This window comes from Carassius auratus, chromosome 2, assembly GCF_003368295.1.
Source record: "Carassius auratus strain Wakin chromosome 2, ASM336829v1, whole genome shotgun sequence".
Taxonomy (NCBI): Eukaryota; Metazoa; Chordata; class Actinopteri; order Cypriniformes; family Cyprinidae; genus Carassius; species Carassius auratus.
The window spans coordinates 27,434,709-27,456,929 of NC_039244.1; the positions used below are offsets into that span (position 1 = coordinate 27,434,709).

General features: G+C 38.0%; 1 protein-coding gene across 1 annotated transcript in view; it reads left to right on the forward strand.

The window, feature by feature from the left end:
- LOC113038829 (histone-lysine N-methyltransferase 2C-like) overlaps nucleotides 1-22,221 on the forward strand; it is a 114,704-nt gene that overhangs the window by 61,590 nt on the left and 30,893 nt on the right. The window contains 21 exon segments of the mRNA XM_026196532.1: nucleotides 1,652-1,864; nucleotides 2,667-2,792; nucleotides 3,676-3,789; nucleotides 4,146-4,288; nucleotides 7,442-7,619; nucleotides 7,978-8,076; nucleotides 8,917-8,964; nucleotides 10,925-11,062; nucleotides 11,151-11,183; nucleotides 11,264-11,413; nucleotides 13,610-13,754; nucleotides 13,906-14,138; nucleotides 14,354-14,427; nucleotides 14,903-15,106; nucleotides 15,668-17,527; nucleotides 17,640-17,956; nucleotides 18,054-19,723; nucleotides 20,298-20,409; nucleotides 20,518-20,584; nucleotides 20,937-21,000; nucleotides 21,229-21,461. Coding sequence (XP_026052317.1) covers nucleotides 1,652-1,864; nucleotides 2,667-2,792; nucleotides 3,676-3,789; nucleotides 4,146-4,288; nucleotides 7,442-7,619; nucleotides 7,978-8,076; nucleotides 8,917-8,964; nucleotides 10,925-11,062; nucleotides 11,151-11,183; nucleotides 11,264-11,413; nucleotides 13,610-13,754; nucleotides 13,906-14,138; nucleotides 14,354-14,427; nucleotides 14,903-15,106; nucleotides 15,668-17,527; nucleotides 17,640-17,956; nucleotides 18,054-19,723; nucleotides 20,298-20,409; nucleotides 20,518-20,584; nucleotides 20,937-21,000; nucleotides 21,229-21,461 — 6,221 coding nt within the window.

The window sequence follows — 22,221 nt, forward strand, 5'->3', positions numbered from 1 at the left end:
TATACTTTACATAATAATATATAATATACTTTATATATTATGTTAGGTAAAATTATATAAACTGAATGCACTGTAAGTCGCTTTGGATAAAAGCTTCTGCTAAATGCATACATTTATTTAAATGTATTTATTTATGTACAGTATAGAGAAAGAAAGAGAGACGTTATTTCATAGCTGGTTTTCGTACACTTCAGCAAGTCATTGACATATTTTTTCCCCCAGTCTTTGAAGCATTTCCTACATTACTTCTTTTATTCTTTTTTTTCAGTCATTTAATTTAAATGTGTATTTCTATTTTTTCTTCCTTTTTTAATTATTTCATTTATAAATTAATTAAAAAATAAAGAAAACGAGTCATAAAGTGTACAATAAAGCTCAATCAAATCTTTATATTATAATCACATTGCGCTTGAATCAAGTTAAAGGTGTAATCTGCCGATTGTCCTGCAGGTGACTGCATGAATCGGTCTTTTTACGATGCATTTAGGGATTTACGATTACTCCAGAGCACTCGTAGATCTACAATGATTTTCAAGTGCTACTTAAGTTACGATGCTTTTGGGAAACAGACCGTATTATTAAGAACAGTCGTACGATCGTTTTTACGAACTTCTTAGGCATACGAAGCTTTTGGGAGACTCAGGCTGAGCTAACATGAGCAAACATGAACAGTTCACTACTACTCATTATTAGTTAATGTATTAAGTAAGGGATAATCAATGGCTAGCTGTGCATGGAGGCGAAGAACGTGTCGGTGGTTGCCTCGCGAAGTGCATTCAAATCATTTAATGCACAACTAGCTGTTGATTATCCCACTTATGCCATGGTCTTTTGCCAGCATTCACATATTAAAGATCTTAATAATATTTGCACTGCAATATTTGACCGGAATGCTAAAAATGAAGGTTATTTTCGTCAGTTTCAACTTGTTAGATGTTACTACCTTATTTTTCGGACTATAAGTCACACCTGAGTATAAGTCGCATCAGTCCAAAAATACGTCATGATGAGGAAAAAAAACATATATAAGTCGCACTGGACTATAAGTCGCATTTATTTAGACCCAAGAACCAAGAGAAAACATTACCGTCTCCAGCCACGAGAGGGCGCTCTATGTTTTCAGTGTAGACTACAGGAGAACTGAGCAGCATTAGAGCGCCCTCTCGCGGCGGGAGACGGTAATGTTTTCTCTTGGTTCATTTCTCTCGGTTCATGTCAAATTAATTTTGATAAATAAGTCGCACCTGACTATAAGTCGCAGGACCAGCCAAACTATGAAAAAAAGTGCGACTTATAGTCCGGAAAATACGGTATGTTTACCAATGTTTATAGGAAGTGCATTAATATAGAGCGTTATTAAACTGACCTGGAACTACCTGTGTAGTTAAACAAATTTAATCAACACCTGCCAGCCAATTAGAATCGAGTATTCAGACAGACCTGAAATTAGTTAAACTAATGTTAACTAATGGAACCTTATTGCAAAGTTTTGCTGAAATCTCTGTATTGAATTATGGTTATGCTTTGATATTGAAGATATATGGTTTTCTATGCATAGTAAAACTTGCTCACAAACCGTAGTAATACCCAGTGTAAGAGCAAATCATACTTTTGAGGTTCCAATGAGGTTCTTCTGTGTTTCTCTCCGCAGAGCTGATGAGGACGTACACCCAGGACGGTGTTTGTCTCACAGAGTCTGGTCTGTCTCAGCTCCAGAGTCTCGCCAATGCAGCCTCGCGGCGGAGACGCTCCAAACCCAAACTCAAGCTGAAGATCATAAACCAGAACAGTGTGGCCGTGCTGCAGACGCCTCCAGACCCACAGACTGACCTCTCCAGAGACGGAGACCTGGACGACACCAAAAGTACTGCTTCCTACATCTCAGCCGTACTTCTTTGAGCAGTAGAGTCATATCTGTTTACAAAGAGTAAAGTAAAAGAGATGCAAATTGGAACGTTAACAAATTGACCAAACAAAAACCAAATTAAGATCATTAAGCCTATGCCAGATGGGGGTTTGTGAGGATTCTGCGGGTGTTTTTGTTAATTGATGGAACACTAATAATAAAAAAAAAGTATGTGGTCGTACATTTAATCAGAATAAAACTGAAATCACCGTATGGCTTATTATGATTTTCAAATCAAAGGCTGCACTTTTTTTATAACTACAACTAATAATTATAATTCTTAAGTAATAATAAGCCCTATATATAAATAATTATGAAAAAAAAATGAAACAACTAAAAAATAGTTTTTAGAATATTTTAGCATGAGAGAGTGTGTTGTTAGATCATTTAAATATTAGCTTAAAAGATCCATGGACACCTTGTATGATTTCTAGTCAGTATTTCTTTCATCTCTGAAGGCCATGTTGGCTGGGAAATGTTTGGTGAGCTCATGGCAAAGCATTATGGTAATTGTAACACCGATTCTTTTGAGATGTAGGTGTTGTAGAAGGCAGCATAATCTCTACCTACAATTTAAAACTGCCTTCACATTATGTGTGCCATAAAACTAGGTATGCAGTTCATTATAGTGATTTGAAATGATATTTTTAGCACAAATGGACTGAATCTATTGTGGAAGACATAGAGTTTTCAAGTGTCTCATTTTGCAGATCTCTTCCTGTAGTCTGGGTTTGTTAACGTGTGTGTGTGTGTTTTGCAGAAGAAGGGGAGATGGTGGACGGTGAGGGAAAGTCAGACTCCAGCCCGGAGAGAGAGGCAGCAGCAGAAGATGACTGTAAAGACACAGATCCCTGCAAGAAGAGGAAGAGGAAGCCCTACCGCCCGGGTGAGACTCCAACCAAACACCTTTTCCTTTGCACAAGTCACAGTATTTGTCTTTTTCAGGTCTGCTGGAAGTTCACGCATGATTGTACTTTATACATGCCAAGTATGCATGATTAGAAAAAGGAATGGAGTGGAAGACACGGAGCTTCTCTTGTTTTGTTTATTCATCTAATAATAAATTAAATCAAGTTTATTTTTTAAATTAGTCATTTTTGTTTAAATAAAAAATACATTTCTGTGCCACTGTATCAGATGTTATTAATTGTACATTTCTATTTCGAAACATCCGAAAATAAAATCTGTGATATTTGATATCTATATTAGCTACTTCGTGGAAATTGGTCATGAAACAAAGTTTGACATTCTAAACTGGCAAAAGAGCTTTCTTTACACACACCCCTCTGGGCCTCTTTGTCACTTTTGAGGGAACATTTTTAGATTTAAAAAATTTAAAATTCATAGCTTCATTGGAATGGTACAAAACTTGACAATTTTTATGGCATTTGGTATGTGATCCTACAAAAAAAAGAAAGAAAATGAGGGCATGATTACAAAAGGCTTAAAAAAATCACAGTCAAAAATGACCACCAATTTGAATGTATAATCTACAATTCGGCCATAATGCGGAAAAAAGTGCACAGCTAGACTCTTTTTGTAACCTGAAATGTTGCATGAATTGAAAAAACTAAATAATAAATACTAACTAAATTTGAAAAAAGATATATATTATTTTCTGTATTATTCAGTGTGTGTGTGTGTGGGGGGGGGGGGGGGTCATAATTATTGCACAAATATAAATTGGTGCCATGAAATTCTCTCAAAATGAAAAAAATGAAAAAGAAAAAAGGATTTATAAACTAAAATATTGCTTTTTTTATTTACAGGTATTGGAGGATTCATGGTCAGACAGAGGAACCGGATGGGTCCGGGCAGAACCAAACAGGCCTCGTTCAGGAAGGACTCCACCGGCTCTGAGACCCTGCAAGGCAAAGATGAGAGTGAGTATTACTCAACACTTTCACTACGATGACTTACTGGTGGCTTACGTTAGATCCTAAATCAATGTCTTCTGACTTTATTATTTTTTCATATTTGTTTGAGTGGATTCACTTCTGCCAAATGTGCAAAACCACTGCAGAAGTGCATTTAGCTGGATTGGGCTCATCCTGATCACATGTGTTTGACACCCCTAATGTAGACTGATATATTGATTAATAATTAATGCATTGTGAAAAATACTGTATTAATTAAATGCATTTATTAATGTATGTATCCACTGATGCTGTTTTTGGATTACATGAGATCTGAATGCAATGTATGGAATAAATAGGGTAACTCTTTTCTGTCCTGACAGGCTGGGGTGACCAAGCGCCTGACACTCCAATTGATGAAAAACCTCCTTTGTCTGATTTTCCCGACAATCCTGAGGTTAAAATACGGAAACGCTACAGGAAAAAAAAGACCAAACTGGAGGAGGCTTTCCCTACTTACCTACAGGTCAGCTTTTAAAATATAGTAGATTAACTCCATTTTGAAGACAATATGAGTGGTGTTTGTTTTTGCTAGGTTGTTTTTGGTGGTTTCTTGCTCACATTATAAGATTATCTGTGATATTTGGTGTCTAGATATATCTTGAATCCTTCAATGCAAGTTTGTGGGGTTTTTCGTCTACCAGGCAAAAACCATGAGTCACATTCTCTTGGAAAAGCTATAGCAGATCTCTTCATAACAAGCCACACAATATGAGATCATTTCTAAGCTGCAGTTCCCTGGAATCAGCAGATGCTCTCTTTATCTCAAGGAAATTCTTGAGATTTCACTCGGTGACTGCTGTAGATGTGCCAGAAGAGGCCACAGCTCTCAGCAGGGTTTAGGTCGCTCTGCTAGATCAACTGGGAGCTCGTCTAGTCCACTCTTAGGGAGATGATGTCATGTTGATCTCAAACTGAAGTCTTTTTTCTTTGCATACTTCCAAATTGATTTTAGAAAGCATAACGGTATGGCAAAAATGTGATGTCATAATAGGAACAATTTTATGTCATGGTATACCTATACATGAAAATACAGTTTTGTTTTGTTTTTTGCTGAAAATATAACAGAAGACGTGTGCATAAATTATGTAATTGTGTGGAAAGCATATTTTGAGATTTATCCTGCTGAATTACAATTTACTGATAGATAGAATCTCTTCTGCGGAAGAGGATTAGAGCCAAGCAATATTAAAAGAATTAAACCATCTCAAGATTAAATTTGTTAAATTTCAAGAAAAAAAAAACTAAAGTCAATATAAAAAGTTGAGATTAAACTACTTAAAATTTGAGAATTAAATCGTTATGTTTCAAAAAAAAAAAACTGTTAAATTTCAAGAAAAATAGTCCAAATAAAGTGTTGCAAATAAACTAATTAAATTACAAGAAGAAAGTTGTTAACTTTGCAAGAAAAAAGTTGAAATAAAATATTGAGAATAAACTTTATTCTCGAAATTTAATCTCAACATTTTATCTCAACTTTTTTCTTGAAATTTAACAACTTTAATCCTGAGATGGTTCAATTTTTTTATTACTGTTTTATTTTTATTATTGTTGGAAAACAGTTATTTCAAGAATATTTCACAATAATACTGCTTTTACTGTATTTTTTTATCAAATAAATGCCATTTTGGTTTATTTGGAAAATGATGGATGCAAACAAAAGGTTTTAGTAATTGTATAACAATTTAAATGTAAATTTCCGTTGTTATAAACTAAATTCAAATCAATAAACTACTATTATAAAACAAATAATTGTATATAATTGAAATAAATCAGATTCTAAATTCTAGCCGATAAAGCAGAATTCTCTATTAATTCAATACAACAAAAACAACAAATCTGGCGCTGTACTTATTAACAACTCTTAATCTTGATTTATTTGAGACACATTCCAGTTCCCACTGTATTTTCATATTACTCTACATGATTCTGTGTCACCCTCTTGTGTAAATAGCATATAGCAGTCCTGCACACTGATGTTGTATTATACCATCATATCACCCAGCCCTAGAAAGGAAGAATGGATGGGATGGGAATGACATAATTGGTTGTTTTAGCTAAGGCCAGCTGTTCACGCTAGCTCCTGCATCAACACTGAGAGAATCCAACCTAAAGGTGCTTCTCAGAAGAGCCACTTCAAATCAATTATTGAAAATGGAGGCTTTTAGTGTCTCAGCCAGGCAGGTTCCCAGAGCTGGAAGCTGTCAGGTGAGCGGAGCTGAATTGACAGAGCCGGCGATGTGCTGGGAAGTCGTATTACGGCCGCTAGAGCACGTATGTTGTTTCAATGCTTGTTCCTGTGATGTCTCTGTATATTGTGCGCCTGTGGAGCAGTACAAGACGGGATAAAACATGAGCTCATTTGAGGGGCTCCCACAACGTGACAGTCAGTGCAGAGTAACGCCATCTGAGAGGCAGACAAACACGCAGCCATCTGGAAGGGCTCCATTGTACCCAAAAAAGATACTCTATCAACAATACTTTCATTATGAGTGACAACAGCATGATGTGATTTGAGTACGCCTCTTCAGAAGTCTTGCTTTGAATGTTATGATCACCCAGAGTGCACTACTGTTGTCTTTGGTAGGAGTGCGGTGTGTGTGTTTTGCACAGACGATATTGTGTTTTACAACCCTGGAATTTCTTTTCGTCTTTTGGTCGTCTTTTGGACAACTGTCAAGTCAGCAGTCTTCCCCATGATTGTGTAGCCTACAGAACTAGACTGAGAGAACATTTAAAGGCTTTTCAGGTGTTTGGAGTTAATTATCTGATTAGAGTGTGGCGCCAGGTGTCTTCAATATTGAACCTTTTCACAATATTCTAATTTTCTGAGATACTGAATTTGGGATTTTCCTTAGTTGTCAGCTATAATCATCAAAATTAAAATAATAAACATTTGTAATATATCAGTCTGTGTGTAATGAATGAATATAATATACAAGGTTCACTTTTTGAATGGAATTAGTCAAGTAAATCAACTTTTTGATGATTTTCTAATTATATGACCAGCACTTATTTATATATATATATATATATATATATATATTTATGCATGGGTATTTATATATGCATAATAAATATACTCAAGAGTACACACGTTTTACTTAAACACAAACTTTTATTAATCATTTGATAGCCCATATTATATTGATTTAATATATGCCCCTATAATATAATACAGCCCATATTTTATTGATTTAATACATTCCCTTATAATGAAATATAATAAAGCCCATATAATATTGATTTAATACATACAGTACCTACACATATATGCATATCATCTAAATATTGCTTTTGTGTACAGTAAGATGTAATTTAACTCGTAGTGATGTTTGATCTTGAAATATGGAAGCCCTGACCAATAAATTGTCTAATTTCCTAGCATTCTACATGTTTTGCTAGCATTAAATTGCATTATACCCAGTATCTGCATTTTCTAAACCAAGCGCCCCCTCTATTCTCTAAATATTTCCATCACGATCCACCATTGAAAATCTCTTTTTGTTATGAAACCAGTCATTTTTTAAAACCTACATCAACTTCTACTAGATGGGCAAATCAGTCACATTTTATACTGAATTCTGAAGTTCTCTGACTCCACGATCTTCTCTTGCAGGAGGCCTTCTTCGGGAAAGACCTGTTGGATAAGAGCAAACAGAGCAGACAGGAAACCACACGGCTACTAGAGGATGAGCGAGAAAGGAAACAGCTCTCGGCCAATCAGATGAAGCCACTGTCGCACACATCACTCAATGCATCAGCAGCACTGCTGCCCAGTAAAGCAGTAGCAGCACGTACGTTTCTCACGGCTTCTGGTGCACACACACACACACACACACACACACACACGGCCTGTCTCAGCCTTTTTGTTTATGTTTTTGTCTTTTTTTTCATATGATATTCATACCCAGTCTGATTTATACATTTTGTTCCCTTAAAGTCAACATGAAAGACCCTGTTTACATAATTTACACACATTCCTGGTCTTATTATGGAGAGTGGGTGCCAGCAGAGTCACCCAAAAATGTCCCCTTATGGAATGAAAAATGGGTTGTGAATGCAGTTTCATGTTGTCTTTAAATCTGACCACAATTTAGACCAGTACTATCATTTGGCCTTATAATCACTTCCCTGCTTTATCCACATCCACAGAGAATTCTGTGGAGCCTCTAGTGGACCTTTCCGAAGAGCTGAAATCAGACACAGAGCTGCTGGGAATGTTTTCAGATAACAAGCAAACAGAGGAGTCCGGTAGGCCTTTATGAGTGTCTCTAAACATGAGAAAAATAACAGCACGTGTTTGCTGTTTCAGTGGGCTCCAGCTCTCTAGGTCTACTATTATCATTGTTGAAGAATCTGCTTTAAAACGCAAACTTCACGAGGAACAAACATAATTAAAATACAATAAGGTTTAAGAATGTTAATTGTATGCAAAGATACTGTGCACTTTTATTGCAAAAAGTTTTTTTTTTTTTTTAAACCCTAAATGGGTTTATTTTTCCATAATAACTGACTGTACATTATCCCGCTTACTACACAGCTACTTACCAGATAAACAAATGCATTGACAATACATTTTGATACTTTAGAGACTTGAAAGTAGCATTAAGTAGGTTTTTTTTGCCTGGATCCACATTATTTAAAAATATCATAATCGAGTATAATCCGGTATTGCACAGGGACTTGTGATTTGCACATATTTATTCTGCTTTTGAAAGTCATTCAAGTCAAGTCACCTTTATTTATTAAGCGCGTTATACAAAAATGTGAATGTTTCAAAGCAGCATTAAAGTGATAAACGAGAAATAGTGATTCAGTGATGCCAGCAGAATTCAGTTCTCTTGTAAAGCAGCTCTAAAATTCATTAATGAGTTGAAATCACACACACATTACTACAGCAGCAATCAAAAGTTTAATATTTGAATATTTAATTATCTCTAAGATGGTCTTTATTGTCTTGTCATTATGTTAATTTTCTTGGCATTTCCATTTTTCATTCATTCATTCATTGTGTATGAATCATCATCTGCAGTATTTTTCTTTCTCTTCATGGTGCTGACGCCTCATTGTGTTTGGTTTGGGTCTTTGTAGGTCTTGATTTTTGCCCTTTCCAAGTTGAGTACTCTCCTTCACCATTTGGTAAGAGCTCATGGTCATATTACAAATGATTTACTTTTACTTCTATTCTCTTGCACTCATTTGTTTGGGTTTTATGGGAAAATTTGTTGTACTTTTTCGATTGTTGACATATCACCCAATGTGGACTGAATCTGAATCTACAGTAGTCCATTCAGTTTCACCAAGTAAACATCCCAGAAAGCATTTACATTAGCTAACAGATTCAGAATGATGCAGCAGTACAGTGCTTGACTAACAGGTGTGATCAAGGACGCTTCTCTTATACCAGCACAGAACCTAAGATGCTCTAGAGACAGAAAACAGAAGGCATTGATGAATGGCCTTCCTCCTGTGAGCGGCAGTCAGGGAGTGAAGAATAAGGGCACTGTCCCACACAGGGTCCACTGAGTCCTTGGTTTGATGAAAAGGAACAATTTGTGAAAGATGTCAAGCTCTCATCCCTGTTGTAATAACAGCCTTGGAGGACGAGGCGGTCTGACCTCCCTCAGAGCCCATTATTAAATGATTTTTGCACAAGTTGTTTATTCAGTTTTGTCTGTGTCAGATATGACTTGGATAACAGGAATCACAACCTGCTCTGATCTGGTTTTGCTTATTAGTTTTAGTGATGTTAAAGAGATTGTTCACCCTGAATAACTTATATAGAACTTAAGTTTAAGGACTGATTCTCACTGATAACTAGTTGCTTATTAGCATGCATATTACTGGCATATTGGATGTTTATGAGTACTTAAAAAAGGCCTGAACTGTTCCACACGTTGGATCTCGTCGGTGACAGTTTTCCTGATGCAACATGTTGAATAGGCGTCAATAAGAGAGCTCTGATTGGATGTTGAGTTTGGCAAAGGAGTCGGTGCACTACAGTTAAAAGGACAAACTAGCAAATTAAGACAGCACAGAGATAAAAGGTATAAAACAGCATTCCAATACGTGAATATTTTCATAACAACATGAGCCTCTTAAAATTAACAATGTTATTAACTCAATTGATATGCAAAATGGCAACAAGTGCTTCTTTGTTTTATGTTTCATATATCTGCGTATATCTCATGTATGGTCTTGGTTTGATGTATATAGATGACTGACAATTAGCAAACTGTTCGGATTGGCCATATGCTTCTGTTCTGGGCATAAACTCTCTCCCTGTCCGTGCACCCTAGCATGGATAGAAGCTGGGAGAGCATCAATAACCCCATATCGTAAACAGAACAGAGCCAACATGAATGTAGCAGATGTTTTAAGTGACAGTTTAATGTAACAACATGATTCAGGATAAAGAGTATGACTCAACGAAGAATATCGAATGCCAAGTCTTGACTGTGGTCAAGAGGGAGGAGTTGGGGATACTATTGTTATCTACGGTTAATTCCTTACATGCATGCACAGAACACAGATACTAGTATGAAGACGGATTTAGGTTGTGTGTTGTGATAAAGTGCAGCTTTTCAGTCCAGACTTTTGTCGCCACTTCTGTGAAGTCAGCTTGTTTTTTAAAAGATGGCTGTATGATCGTACTTAATCCACCCCATATCTAAACTTAACATTACCTTACTGACTATTAATAATCAGGAGAATAGGATAGGAGTTTGAGGCAAAAGGCATAGTTAACAGTTAGTTAATATTGAGGATTGGTCCCTAAACTAATGTGTGACTCTGTTTTTGTCTTTAAAATAAACTATTTTCAGTTGGGGACCCCATTGACTTTAGGTGTATGAACTAAAAAAAACGTATAAATAGCTTTTTTTGTGTGTTCCACCAAAGAAACAGTTATACAGATACGAAACTTCACGAGGGTGAATAAAAGAACATGCTGTATTTTTAGGTGAGCTATTACTTCAGATTTAAGATCAGCCATGCCTGTCCCAATTTCTGGACATCAGGGTCCAGTGGTTTGTAATTTTAGTTTGTTGAGATAGACATGACGTTATCTGTGTGCTTTTGTGTATCTGTGTTTGTATAGGTCTGGACATTGCTCCTTTAACAGAGGACGCATCTGTTTCATCTCAAACTCATCTAGGCCGAACTAACCCCCGTCAGGTGCCCGAAGAGCCACTGGATGGCATCCTCAGCCCTGAACTGGACAAGATGGTCACGGACGGTCTGTATAACAAATGTATGCATTGTTGAATAGTAACACTTGTTCCTGAAGCATCTAAATGTAAACAGCGAATCTTTCTGCCTTACAGAATCAATACTCAGCAGACTCTACAAAATACCAGGTAGGCTATAAACCCAAAGCTGCAACTGCCAGTGAATGTGCTAATACGGTATGTTGTAAGTATTGACCCATTCCTTGCAGAGCTTGGTGGGAAGGATGTGGAGGATCTCTTCACAGCTGTCCTGAGCCCCAGCACCAGCCATCCTCCTCAGATGCCTCATCAGATCCAGGGAACTCAAACCCTGCAAGGTCCTGCAGGCCCTGGTTTACATCCATCCCAACCCAGCTCAGGTTTGTTGCAAGAAAATGAGAAATATCAGGGCTCCAGACTGCAACCAAATATCCATCCCCTACATGCTTTCACATGGAGCAGCATTAACTACACAGAGCCTTTCTACACTGACAAGTAGCGCAAAACATCCACAAAATATGATTGTGTTTTCGCGCAGCTTGTCATTGAACAACGGCTCTGTGTAGTTTAAGCTGCTCCATGTGAACGCACGCAGGTGATGGAGATTTACCGCTGATTACAGAACCAACAAGATGCATATAAATATCACATGCAATTATCATGCAGCCCTAGTTTGATGGTAACATTTGTCTATGTATGATGTGTTTCATATATTCCATGTTAAAATACTCACATGCTGGTTTTAATGCACAGACAACTATAAGTGTGACATTCATAGGTTGACTTTTTGAAAAGAGTTGTGGTGTTGCACAACAGTTCTGTATTATTTCAGCATCTCCACCAGGGGTGGGTTTCCCGAAAGCATCATTAGCCAACTGTGGTTGCAAGTTGGGCTGTGCAATTAATTGCATTCGATTGTCATGCGCATCTCGTCGGTAAAGCTGGTCCTGTGATTAGTAATAAATCACCATCTGCTTTCAGATTGAGCGGCATTAACTACACAGAGAGCAGTTTACTGACAAGCTAGGCGATACCTTGTTTGAAATCTAATGCGATTAATCTGTGATTATGAACACGATATTGCCTAATTGTCAGTGAACTATGGCCCTGTGTAATGAATGCTGTGCAATGTGGAAGCAGGAGATGGTGATTTACTAATAATCACAGGACAAGCTTTACTGACGAGATGCGCAATGACAATCGAATGCAATGACCAGCATGTGTGTGTGTGTGTGTGTGTATATCTATATATATATATATATATATATATATATATATATATATATATATATATATATATATATATATATATATATATATATGCATGGGTATTTATATATGCATTATAAAATCAATGCAATTAATTGCACAGCCCTTGTTGCAAGTGTCATCATTACAAGTATAGTTCAGTGATTCCTCAATCCATAGTTCCAACAAATATTCACAAACAGCATCAGAAAGTTCAAGATCCAAAAGTCCAAAAATGAAAATTAGCCTAGAATTACTCACCCTCAAGTCATCATAGATGTATATGACTTTTTTCTTTCAGACGAATCCTGTCAGTTGAAAATTGTCTTTGATCTTTCAAGCTTTCAAGCTGTTTACTGGCACTGGGTGTTGCATTGCATCAGTCCAAAAGACGTTAAATAAAAAGCACCAATCCATAATAAAAACTGTCTCACACAGCTCCGGGGTTGAACAAAGCCCTTCTGTAACAAATTGATGCATTTTTGTAAGAAAAATACACATATTCAAAACATAATAATCACTTTAATGTAGCTTGCACCAACAGTTGTAAACTTAAGTGCAAATTTTCATTTTTGGGTGAACTAACCCTTTAAGTGGTTGGAAATACAACCATTGTCCTGTGTTTAGAAGCATAGTTTCTTTTTAGTATTACATATGGACTTAACATAGATCATGTTCTTGAGCAAAATAAACAAGCAAACATGCAATATAATCTACATCTTTCATTTCTTATAAATACAAATTTAATTTAAGGTCTAGTTTGTCAAAAGAATAAAAGCATTGTAAAGAGTGGTGTAATAGGAATCCTACAACTGAATCAAACATCTGAAAATAAAGCAAAACAGTGGAGAACAAAAACAGCGAAAAAGTCTGTCTTTACAGTTGTAATCTGACATTAATGAATGGATAAATTATGAAAAATTATTACTCCACTACCTGCATGACATCATTAAATAAATCTATGTTGTTGAACCAGCATGATTTTGGGGGTTTTGTTTGAGACTTTCTGTTTGACCAATGACAAACAGGGAAAGTTCAAGAAACCTGATGGACATTATTTTTTGTAATTCAGTGTCGATGGCATTTGCACATTCTTCAAAATTCATACATTTCACATTTCCCGGAATGTTCTGGGTTTTGTAAAAGCTCAATCGATGGCGTCTGTGACATTTTGACTCATCCCTTAAGTGCATTACTGTAAACACATTTTTCTGAGGTGGTTCATTCTCAGGTGAATCAAACTGAATTAAATTCACTGTGATCGGTCTTGAAGACCAGACATTGTTGCATGCACTGTTGCTCAGTTGTATTGGTATGTTTTTGAACAGGAATGTCTTCACGAATGCCAGTGATGAACGGTTTGATGGACCCCAAACAGCAGTTTTCACAGTCCCAAATTGGTCCTGGAACAGAGCCTGATATGGCTCGAAATATCCCATCAATGCAGCGCATGCCTTTCTCAGACAATCTTAGGTTAGCCATGAGTATATCTGCTTCAGACATATGCACACCCACACATACATATCTAATGTTTTGTGTTAGTCTTTTCTTGTTCAGTAGGGTCAAGAACTAGTAAGATGGAATCAGTATTTTCTAGATGACATTTATTATATCTACTGCATAGGGACAGGAAGTTCAATCTGATAGTGCAGGAGACTGCTGGTCCGTGGTCCGCTACGGGGTCAGCTTCTTCCTCAGCTCCAGCTGCTGTCTCTGAGGTGGAGGGCGACTCCATGTCCACAGCACAGAAAAGCACTCTGAAGTGGGAGAAAGAGGAAATGCTTGGAGAACTTGCCACTGTTGCACCAGTCTTATACACTAATGTCAACTTCCCAAACCTCAAGGAGGAATATCCAGGTCAGCCAAGGGACTTCAAAGTGATCTGTCATTAGCAGCATGGAAACTCAATAAAGTGCTATATGTTTTATTATTTTTATTATGTAATCTAGCATATTATATATTAATGCAATTAAGAAAGTCAATATGGTTTATTTAGATTTACATCTTTTCTTAATGTCTCTCAATTTTATTCTTCTAATAGATACTTTTATTTTCATGTTATAACCTTACAGACTGGTCAACACGAGTGAAACAAATTGCAAAACTGTGGAGAAAAGCAAGTTCACAGGACCGGGCTCCGTATGTGGTAAGTTAACACAGTATCTGCTGCAATAGATCTCATCTATATCATCATCACCAACAGCTTGGGAAGCTGGTTTTCTGGTGAACCAACATATACAGTGTTTTGAATGCTGCTAAATTTTGCTGGTGAATAACATGGCTATGTTGGTCTACCCACTAGACAAGGATCAGGCCGTCACTAAAAATAATAAACCAGATTTGAATTTATTTCAACAGGATAAAGGGACTCTTGAGTGATACTCAAAAGTCAAAAGAATAAATTGGACGAAAGGAGCTCATTATGGTCTAAACGATAAATAAATTTAAAAATATAAGATTAAAGGAAACATTACCTTGAGTGCCACTTAAAGTAAAAAAAAAAAAAAACCTTTTAGACAATTATTCTAAAAACCATGTAATTTTAGGAAATGTACGCAACCTTTGAATTTCAGTGGTCTTTCTTTGATATCAACACTGCACAACCACTCTGCCATTCACAGCAAAAGGCCAGAGATAACAGGGCAGCCCTGCGCATTAACAAAGTTCAAATGTCCAACGAGACCATTAAGAGGCAGCCGCCTCAGCCACAGCAGCCTTTAGAAGTCTTTGATCCTGCTATTCCACCACTGGACCCAGAATTACTGTTCAAAGATCCACTGAAGCACAAGGAATCAGAGCATGAACAAGAATGGAAGTATAGACAGGTAAGTCTTCTATAGTCATTTCTTTGGAAAAGAGCTAAATTGTTGACTGCCAGAATTTTTTTTGTTTTGTCAGCAGCAAGTAAATGATATAAATTACATCTCTACATCTTTGTCTAATTTGTAGAACTGAGACATTTCATTTCATTTTTCATTGAGAGCATAACATTAAAAACAAAATTAACGTGTAACAAATGTGCCAACTGTATTTTGTCCTACAGTTTTTACTGTTGAAATGTTTGCATGGGCAGCCCTTGGAATAAACTCTACTAAAGCTTGAGTTTTGGTTTGAGAGGGCAGAAAGGAATATATATATATATATTTTTTTAATGTGATGTTTTATTTATGCATAAACTCAGATTTCTTAATAAATTCTCAGAACTTCAAATGAGTTCATTTGACACACATCTGTGTGTTCCCTTTTGCCAAGAAGTAATTAAGCTTGTCAACAGACAAATTGGTTTGATTTATTACTATTGAAGGAATTTTATTGTAATTATAATATAATGATATATTTTATTATTATTTAATGATGTATATATGTATTTTGTTCACTTGTTGTAGCAAATGAGACAGAAAAGTAAGCAGCAAGCTAAGATTGAAGCTACACAGAAACTTGAGCAGGTGAAGAATGAACAACTTCAACAGCAGCAGCAGCAACAGCTCCCGTCAATCAGCCAATATGAGCATGACTCTTCCAGTAACCTGAAGAGTCCAGTGTCTGTGCATTCCAACGATGGGAACATGTCTCCCAAGCAAACCAGTTCAAAAAATGGGGTTTCAAATTCACAGCTGCCTGGCACGCCCACATGTTCCCCAGATGATGTCTTTTTGCGCCCTCATCCACCACCCCCATCTTCAGGATCTCAGCCACAGAGCCCTCAGATGTTCTCCCCAAGTTCTTCTGGCTCTAGACCATCCTCACCCTGGGATCCCTATACCAAAATGGTAGGCACCCCCAGACCACCAACTATTGGACAGGGAACTCCGTGCCGTAGCTCAGACTCAGGGAACTCTCCCAGAGGTCTTTCAGAGCCAGTTGGCTCTCCAACAGCCATATGTAATGACCCCTATGCCAAGCCCCCAGACACCCCAAGACCAGCAGGAGCTATAGACCCTTTTCTCAAACCTATGTGCCCTCCCAGAGCTAGTCAGAATTTGGAAGGGAGGCATCTTATTGGCTCCCCAGGCCATGATCCATTCTCTAGGGTGTCTGTGAGAAAGGAAGCCTACCAGAGGATGCCTCAGGGCAGGATGATACTCTCAGACCCATATGCTCGTCCTTTACTCACACCTATCCCAGGGAGCAATGAATCTGGGTCCGTCCAGGTCTTTAAAACCCCTATGCCACCCCCTCAGACTCAGGAACAATATGCAGGTATGCATCCCCGTAGAGCAAATGGGGATCCCTTCGAAAGACCAATGATGCCCCCTCGTTCCTCTGAGGGATTCTCCCAGAATCAACAGAATGATCCTTATGCGCAGCCTCCGCTCACTCCTCGTCCTGCAGTTAGTGACGGCTATGCAAATCAAAGGGTTTCACGACAGCCCCAAACCCTCGCTTTTTCTCAGCCTAGGCCAATGGCACGCCAGCCTTCCTGTAATCCATATGCTCGAGCCCCCTCCACCCCTCGACCAGACTATTCCCAGTGTGACTATGGACAACAACCTGCTACACCAAGACCTTTGAGTGACCCTTTTTCTCAGTCTCCATTTTCTAACCCATACACCAGAATGCCAGGCACACCTAGACCACATGACCCTGAACCGTACTCCCAGCAGCCTGTATCTCGCCATCCGGTCATGATGAATCAGCCCTCTCAGCAGCAGACTCAAAACCGCATAATGTCCCCTATGTCAATGGACCTTTACGCACAATCCCCTGGTACCCCACGCTCAGGAATGGCAGATAGGTTCCCCAAGTCTCCAAGTCACCAAAGGACTCCTGATCCTTTTAATCAACCTCCCGGACTACCACGGTCTGTTGGGCCCGATCCTCATGCACAGTCAGTGAGAAGGTCCCAGTCATTACCTAATGATTCATATGCACATCCCTCACGAACCCCTCATTCTGGAGGCGTCGGACAAGGCTTTGGACCTGGGCCCATGTCTAATCAAGATCCATTCTCTCCTTCTCAAGTCCTGATGTTAGACACATTTGCCAGTCCAACAAAACATGGACCTCAGCCTCTCAAACATCTGGGCATGACAGACGAAACCGGATCTCAGCTGCTATCCAGTAGACCCAATCAAACTCCCATTCATGACCCTTTTGAGCAGGCCCCCATGCTTCCACATCCTCAGTGTGGACACAACAAAGAACAACAAGGTTTTGTACAGAGTATCAGTTCCCACACAATGGGCCAGCCCAGCTCTGAAGCTCAAACGGTACCTCTTGCAGAAGCTGAGGAAAGACTCAGACAGGTGTTGTTTTGTTTTGTTGCTACTCTGTTTAAGATGGTTTATTTGTGCACTGTATTAGTTACAATATATAATTTGTACAACACCATATAATACAACTTTAATTTGTTCACAGCGTCAGCGTATTCGGGAGCTGATCCTCAAACAGCAACAGCAGAAAAGTGCCATACGTCTAGACAAGGGAGTACAGGATCATCCTCTGAACATGCCTCCAGGAACCCCTCAGCACTGGAGTCAGGAGTCTGCAGGCCAACAGAGTGAAATGTTTAATCGCCCGCCACCACCATATCCTGGTCCAGGGGCTGTAAGAGCCCCTCAGAGATTCCATGGGCCATTCCCAGGAGATCAGCAGGGACATTTCCCTGAAGGCCAGTTTTCTAGACTACAGTTTCCTGGGGATGCTGACTCAAATATAAGGCAGCTTGGGCCAAGGTGGGTGATTTTACATAATTTAAAACATCTGTAGGAGATGAATTGGTTAAAGTTTTTCAAACACTGCAAAAAAATAATGTTCTCCTGTTATTTTTAGGATGCCCATCACTCTTAATAACCAAGGTCCTCTGCTAGCTCCAAGGCCTCATCAGATGCAGGACCCAATAATTGAAGTTCATCCACAGATGAGAAGATCCATGTCTATGGATTTTGGAAAAACAATAGGAGGCAACCCTTTAGTAACCTCACATTTGCCTCCTCGTGGCCTACACGTGCAACAGCACAACATCATGGGGCAGCCTTTTATAGAACTGAGACACCGAGTGCCAGATAGCAGACAGCGGCTTCCCTTTGGAACTCTTACTATGCAGGAAAATCGAATGGAATTGCCCTCACAGCAACGACCCTTAAGTTTCATGGATGGCCAAGAAATGGGATTCCCCTTCAGTCAGATTCCAAAGCCAATGGACACAACAATGAATCAGTCTCAGGTAGCTAATACGCAGATGCAGGCATCTCTCAGCTTGGGAAATTTACAGCAGGCCAATATTCCCATGAAAGTTGGACATCCACAAATCCCCCTGACAAGGTCTATAAGCCAACCAGCTTCCAACGAGACTCTCAGTGCTCTACATATTGCTGCTACATCTGCTGTTCAAAACGATGAGGTCCCTTTATCCACAAATGAAGTACCTGAGGAGAAAATCGATACTGATGAATCTGCTGTGAAGGACCTTGAAGATGTTGAGGTGAAGGACCTTGTCGATGCTGACTTGGAGAACCTAAATCTCGATCCAGATGATGGAAAGGACTTGGATCTTGAAACAAATGACCTGCATCTAGATGACTTCTTAACATCTGGAAAATTTGATATAATTGCTTATGCTGTTGCTGATTTAGATCTTAGCGAGGACCTGGATCTTAGTGATCCAATAGAAGACCACACTGAGACATCTGATTTCCAAAAGACAAAAGCAGAGAAAAAGACTGATAGTTTTGATGGCTCATCATCATCATCATGCTCTACATCGACAGTGAAGGAAGTGGTTGACAAGACCGATCAGTCTCAAGGTCAAGGCGTTCCCCAGGATCAGGTGCTGGTTTCCTTGAAAACAGAGGAGGATAGCAAAAATGGAGTTAAAGATTGCTTGTCCCAAGACACCTCTTGTAAGAATCAGGTAAATGATGGTGCTGCCATTAATCAAGCCGGCTTTGAAAATGACATTGATGCCAGTTTACAAGTATTAAAGTCTGGAATTCACTCCGATGCTACTCCGGTGCTTTCTAGCATGCTGGTCAATGTACCACTAGAAGGTGAATCACAGAAGCATGAACACTGTGGACAGTCAGCGGCACAAAGCAACCCTCCAAATCAGGAAGCTACCATCACACTGAGTAGCACTATGCTGGGGCAAGGAAACTTCTCAGTGCAGGGGAGGGATACTAGCTTCAGTATTGACCAATCGTTGGTGTCTTCTCATGGTGAAAGTGCATTAGAAGTCCCAGGCTCCATTCAGGAACAGCAGCAAAGCCATATTTTTGGTTTGGATCAAAAGGATGCTGTACTCTCAGGGGAACAACACAGTATTCTTACTCAACAGGCAATGCTGTCACAGCAAGACATTCAGAACAGACCACTGCTTCTGGAAGAGCAGCCACTTCTTCTTCAAGACCTCCTGGATCAGGAGAGACAGGAGCAGCAGCAGCAGAAGCAAATGCAAGCTATTATAAGACATCGTTCTAGCGAATCTTTCTTCCCCAACATAGGTAAGGGGCAGCTAATAAAATAAGTAATGTAATTTTGTTCTTCCTTGATTCGAGATTAGGCCTTTAACTAATTTGCTTTTGGCAAACAGCTGGTCAAAGAATGAAAAGATAAGAAACCCATTGTACAACATTTGACCATTTCATTGTGCAACTATTTTACTGCAATTTTTAAAATGTGGTTGTGCACAAATTGCTAAATTGTTTTGAACAGTTTCAACCTGCTGTTCGGCTGGAAATCCTGATTCATTTTGTTTGTAATTTTGAGTAAATGTATATATAAGCATACATATGAAATGCACTTCTGATGGAATTATTGCATACACTTTGATTTGATTGTAAAACTACTTTTGTTTTTACAAACAGAGGTTTAAAAAATTTTGTTGGTGGTAATTAGTAAAATGCTGCAGATGCTGTGGATAGAGCTTTACGTATTTTTAACAGAATAATCCATTAAAACACAGTTTTACTCAGTTTAACATAAGCTAAACAATTTAATATTTGTACTTTGTTTTAAGAAACTGTGTACTTGAATATCATTTGCTTAAATTTGCATTCTTTCCATTGATTTATTCAGATTTTGATGCTATCACTGACCCTATAATGAAGGCAAAGATGGTTGCATTAAAAGGAATCAATAAAATGATGGTCCAGAACAACATGGGAATGTCTCCTATGGTCATGAACAAGTGAGTTAATGGGCTCGTTTATTTGACTGAAATATTATTTGATTTATTTCAGTTTGCGAGTTTTTTACGACTCTTCCATTATTCTCGTCTTTACGAAATCTCAATTAGTGTCCAGACAGAGCAGGCGTTACCAGGCCCCGATGGAGATATATCTCCAATGCAGTTGGATGGACAGGTGAGACTCAAATCAGATTTCTCTTTATCAGCAGGCCCACAATGAACTCTTTAAGATTTCGCAGATTTCAGCCAAATTTGAACGCTTACACCTCTTGTGTGTATGAAATTTGATTGTACTTTACCTACCAATAAGTGTGTAGTAATCAATAGCTGTAGTTTTAATGTTTTTTTTTTCAATTGGGCAGATTTTCTTCTTTAGATATTCCAAAAATTTTATAAATATATATATATATATATATATATATATATATATATATATATATATATATATATATATATATATTTAATAATAATTTTTGCAGTTCAAGTCCGTAATGATTGTCTCTTTGTTCTGTTAATTTCTCCTTTAGGATGACAAACTTGCTCCTCATGTGGCACGACCCAATCCCCCAAATTTTGGGACAGGATTTGCCCGTAAGTCTTTAATAATAATAGATCAGTAATACAGTCCATATTGGTGTTTCTCACCCAGTTATAAGACACTATAAATGTAATTCTGAATATAAAGATGTTTAATAATGTGTAATGTAATCCAAAACTAAGCATATATTAAATTGTCATTTTACATTTAATCACAAAAATGATTCTGTAAATGTATTTGTATGTATGCTGGTAATAAATGTCAACCTTTGTCTCATCAAGATGATGCACAGAAGGTTCAGTATGAGGACTGGCTCAGGGAAACCCAGCAGCTGCTTCAGATGCAGCAGAAGTTTTTGGAGGAGCAGATTGGGGCTCACAGAAAGTCAAAAAAGGCCCTGTCAGCCAAGCAGAGAACTGCCAAGAAAGCAGGGCGAGAGTTTCCTGAGGAGGACGCAGAGCAGCTGAAACATGTGACAGAACAGCAGGGGGTGGTGCAGAAACAGCTGGAACAGGTAAAGCACACACATAATATCAGTCATTTGTGGTTTTAAATAGTTTTCAGTTTATAACAATCTAAAAAATTTTATGATAGTGTTGAAAAGTAAATTACAACACATATACTTTCATCATTGAAAACAATGCAGCTTGTTATTTAATTCAAGGTCAATTCACACCAGTGGACGATAACAATCTATTTAATATATGCTGCAGTTGTCGTCTGCAGCTTTAAATGATAAAGCTATTTGAAGTCAGGTGACTCTGATTGGTTAACAGTATTTTAATTGTTCATCGTTTGGAAAAAATACTCTGAAAGTGATTCAAATGATATTATTCATCTGTGTTGTTAGCACTAAAGTTGAGGAATGGATGTCACTATTTTCGGACAGTTATTGTCCTTAGTGTGAACTTAATCATCTCATTATTTAGTATTTGTTCAGAACTGTTAACAGTGAATACAGATTCTATAAATACTTAAATATTTTGAATACTGTTTCTCTTTCTAATAATCAAAGTTAGACATTAACTGCAAAGTTGTTTGCAGTAATCAAGGACAGAACACATTCTGATAATGAAAATGTGTCAAATTTGTGGTTCAGCTACGGTTTATACAAATTTAAATGGTAATATACATAAGAATAATTGACAACGGGCCGTGGTATTATTCGAAAATTAGGTGGGGATCTTTCCTCAAGCTCAGGTGTGCTTTTTTTTTTCTTATATTCAATTATTCTTCTTATACTATGGTTACCACACCTCAAATATTGTTCATAT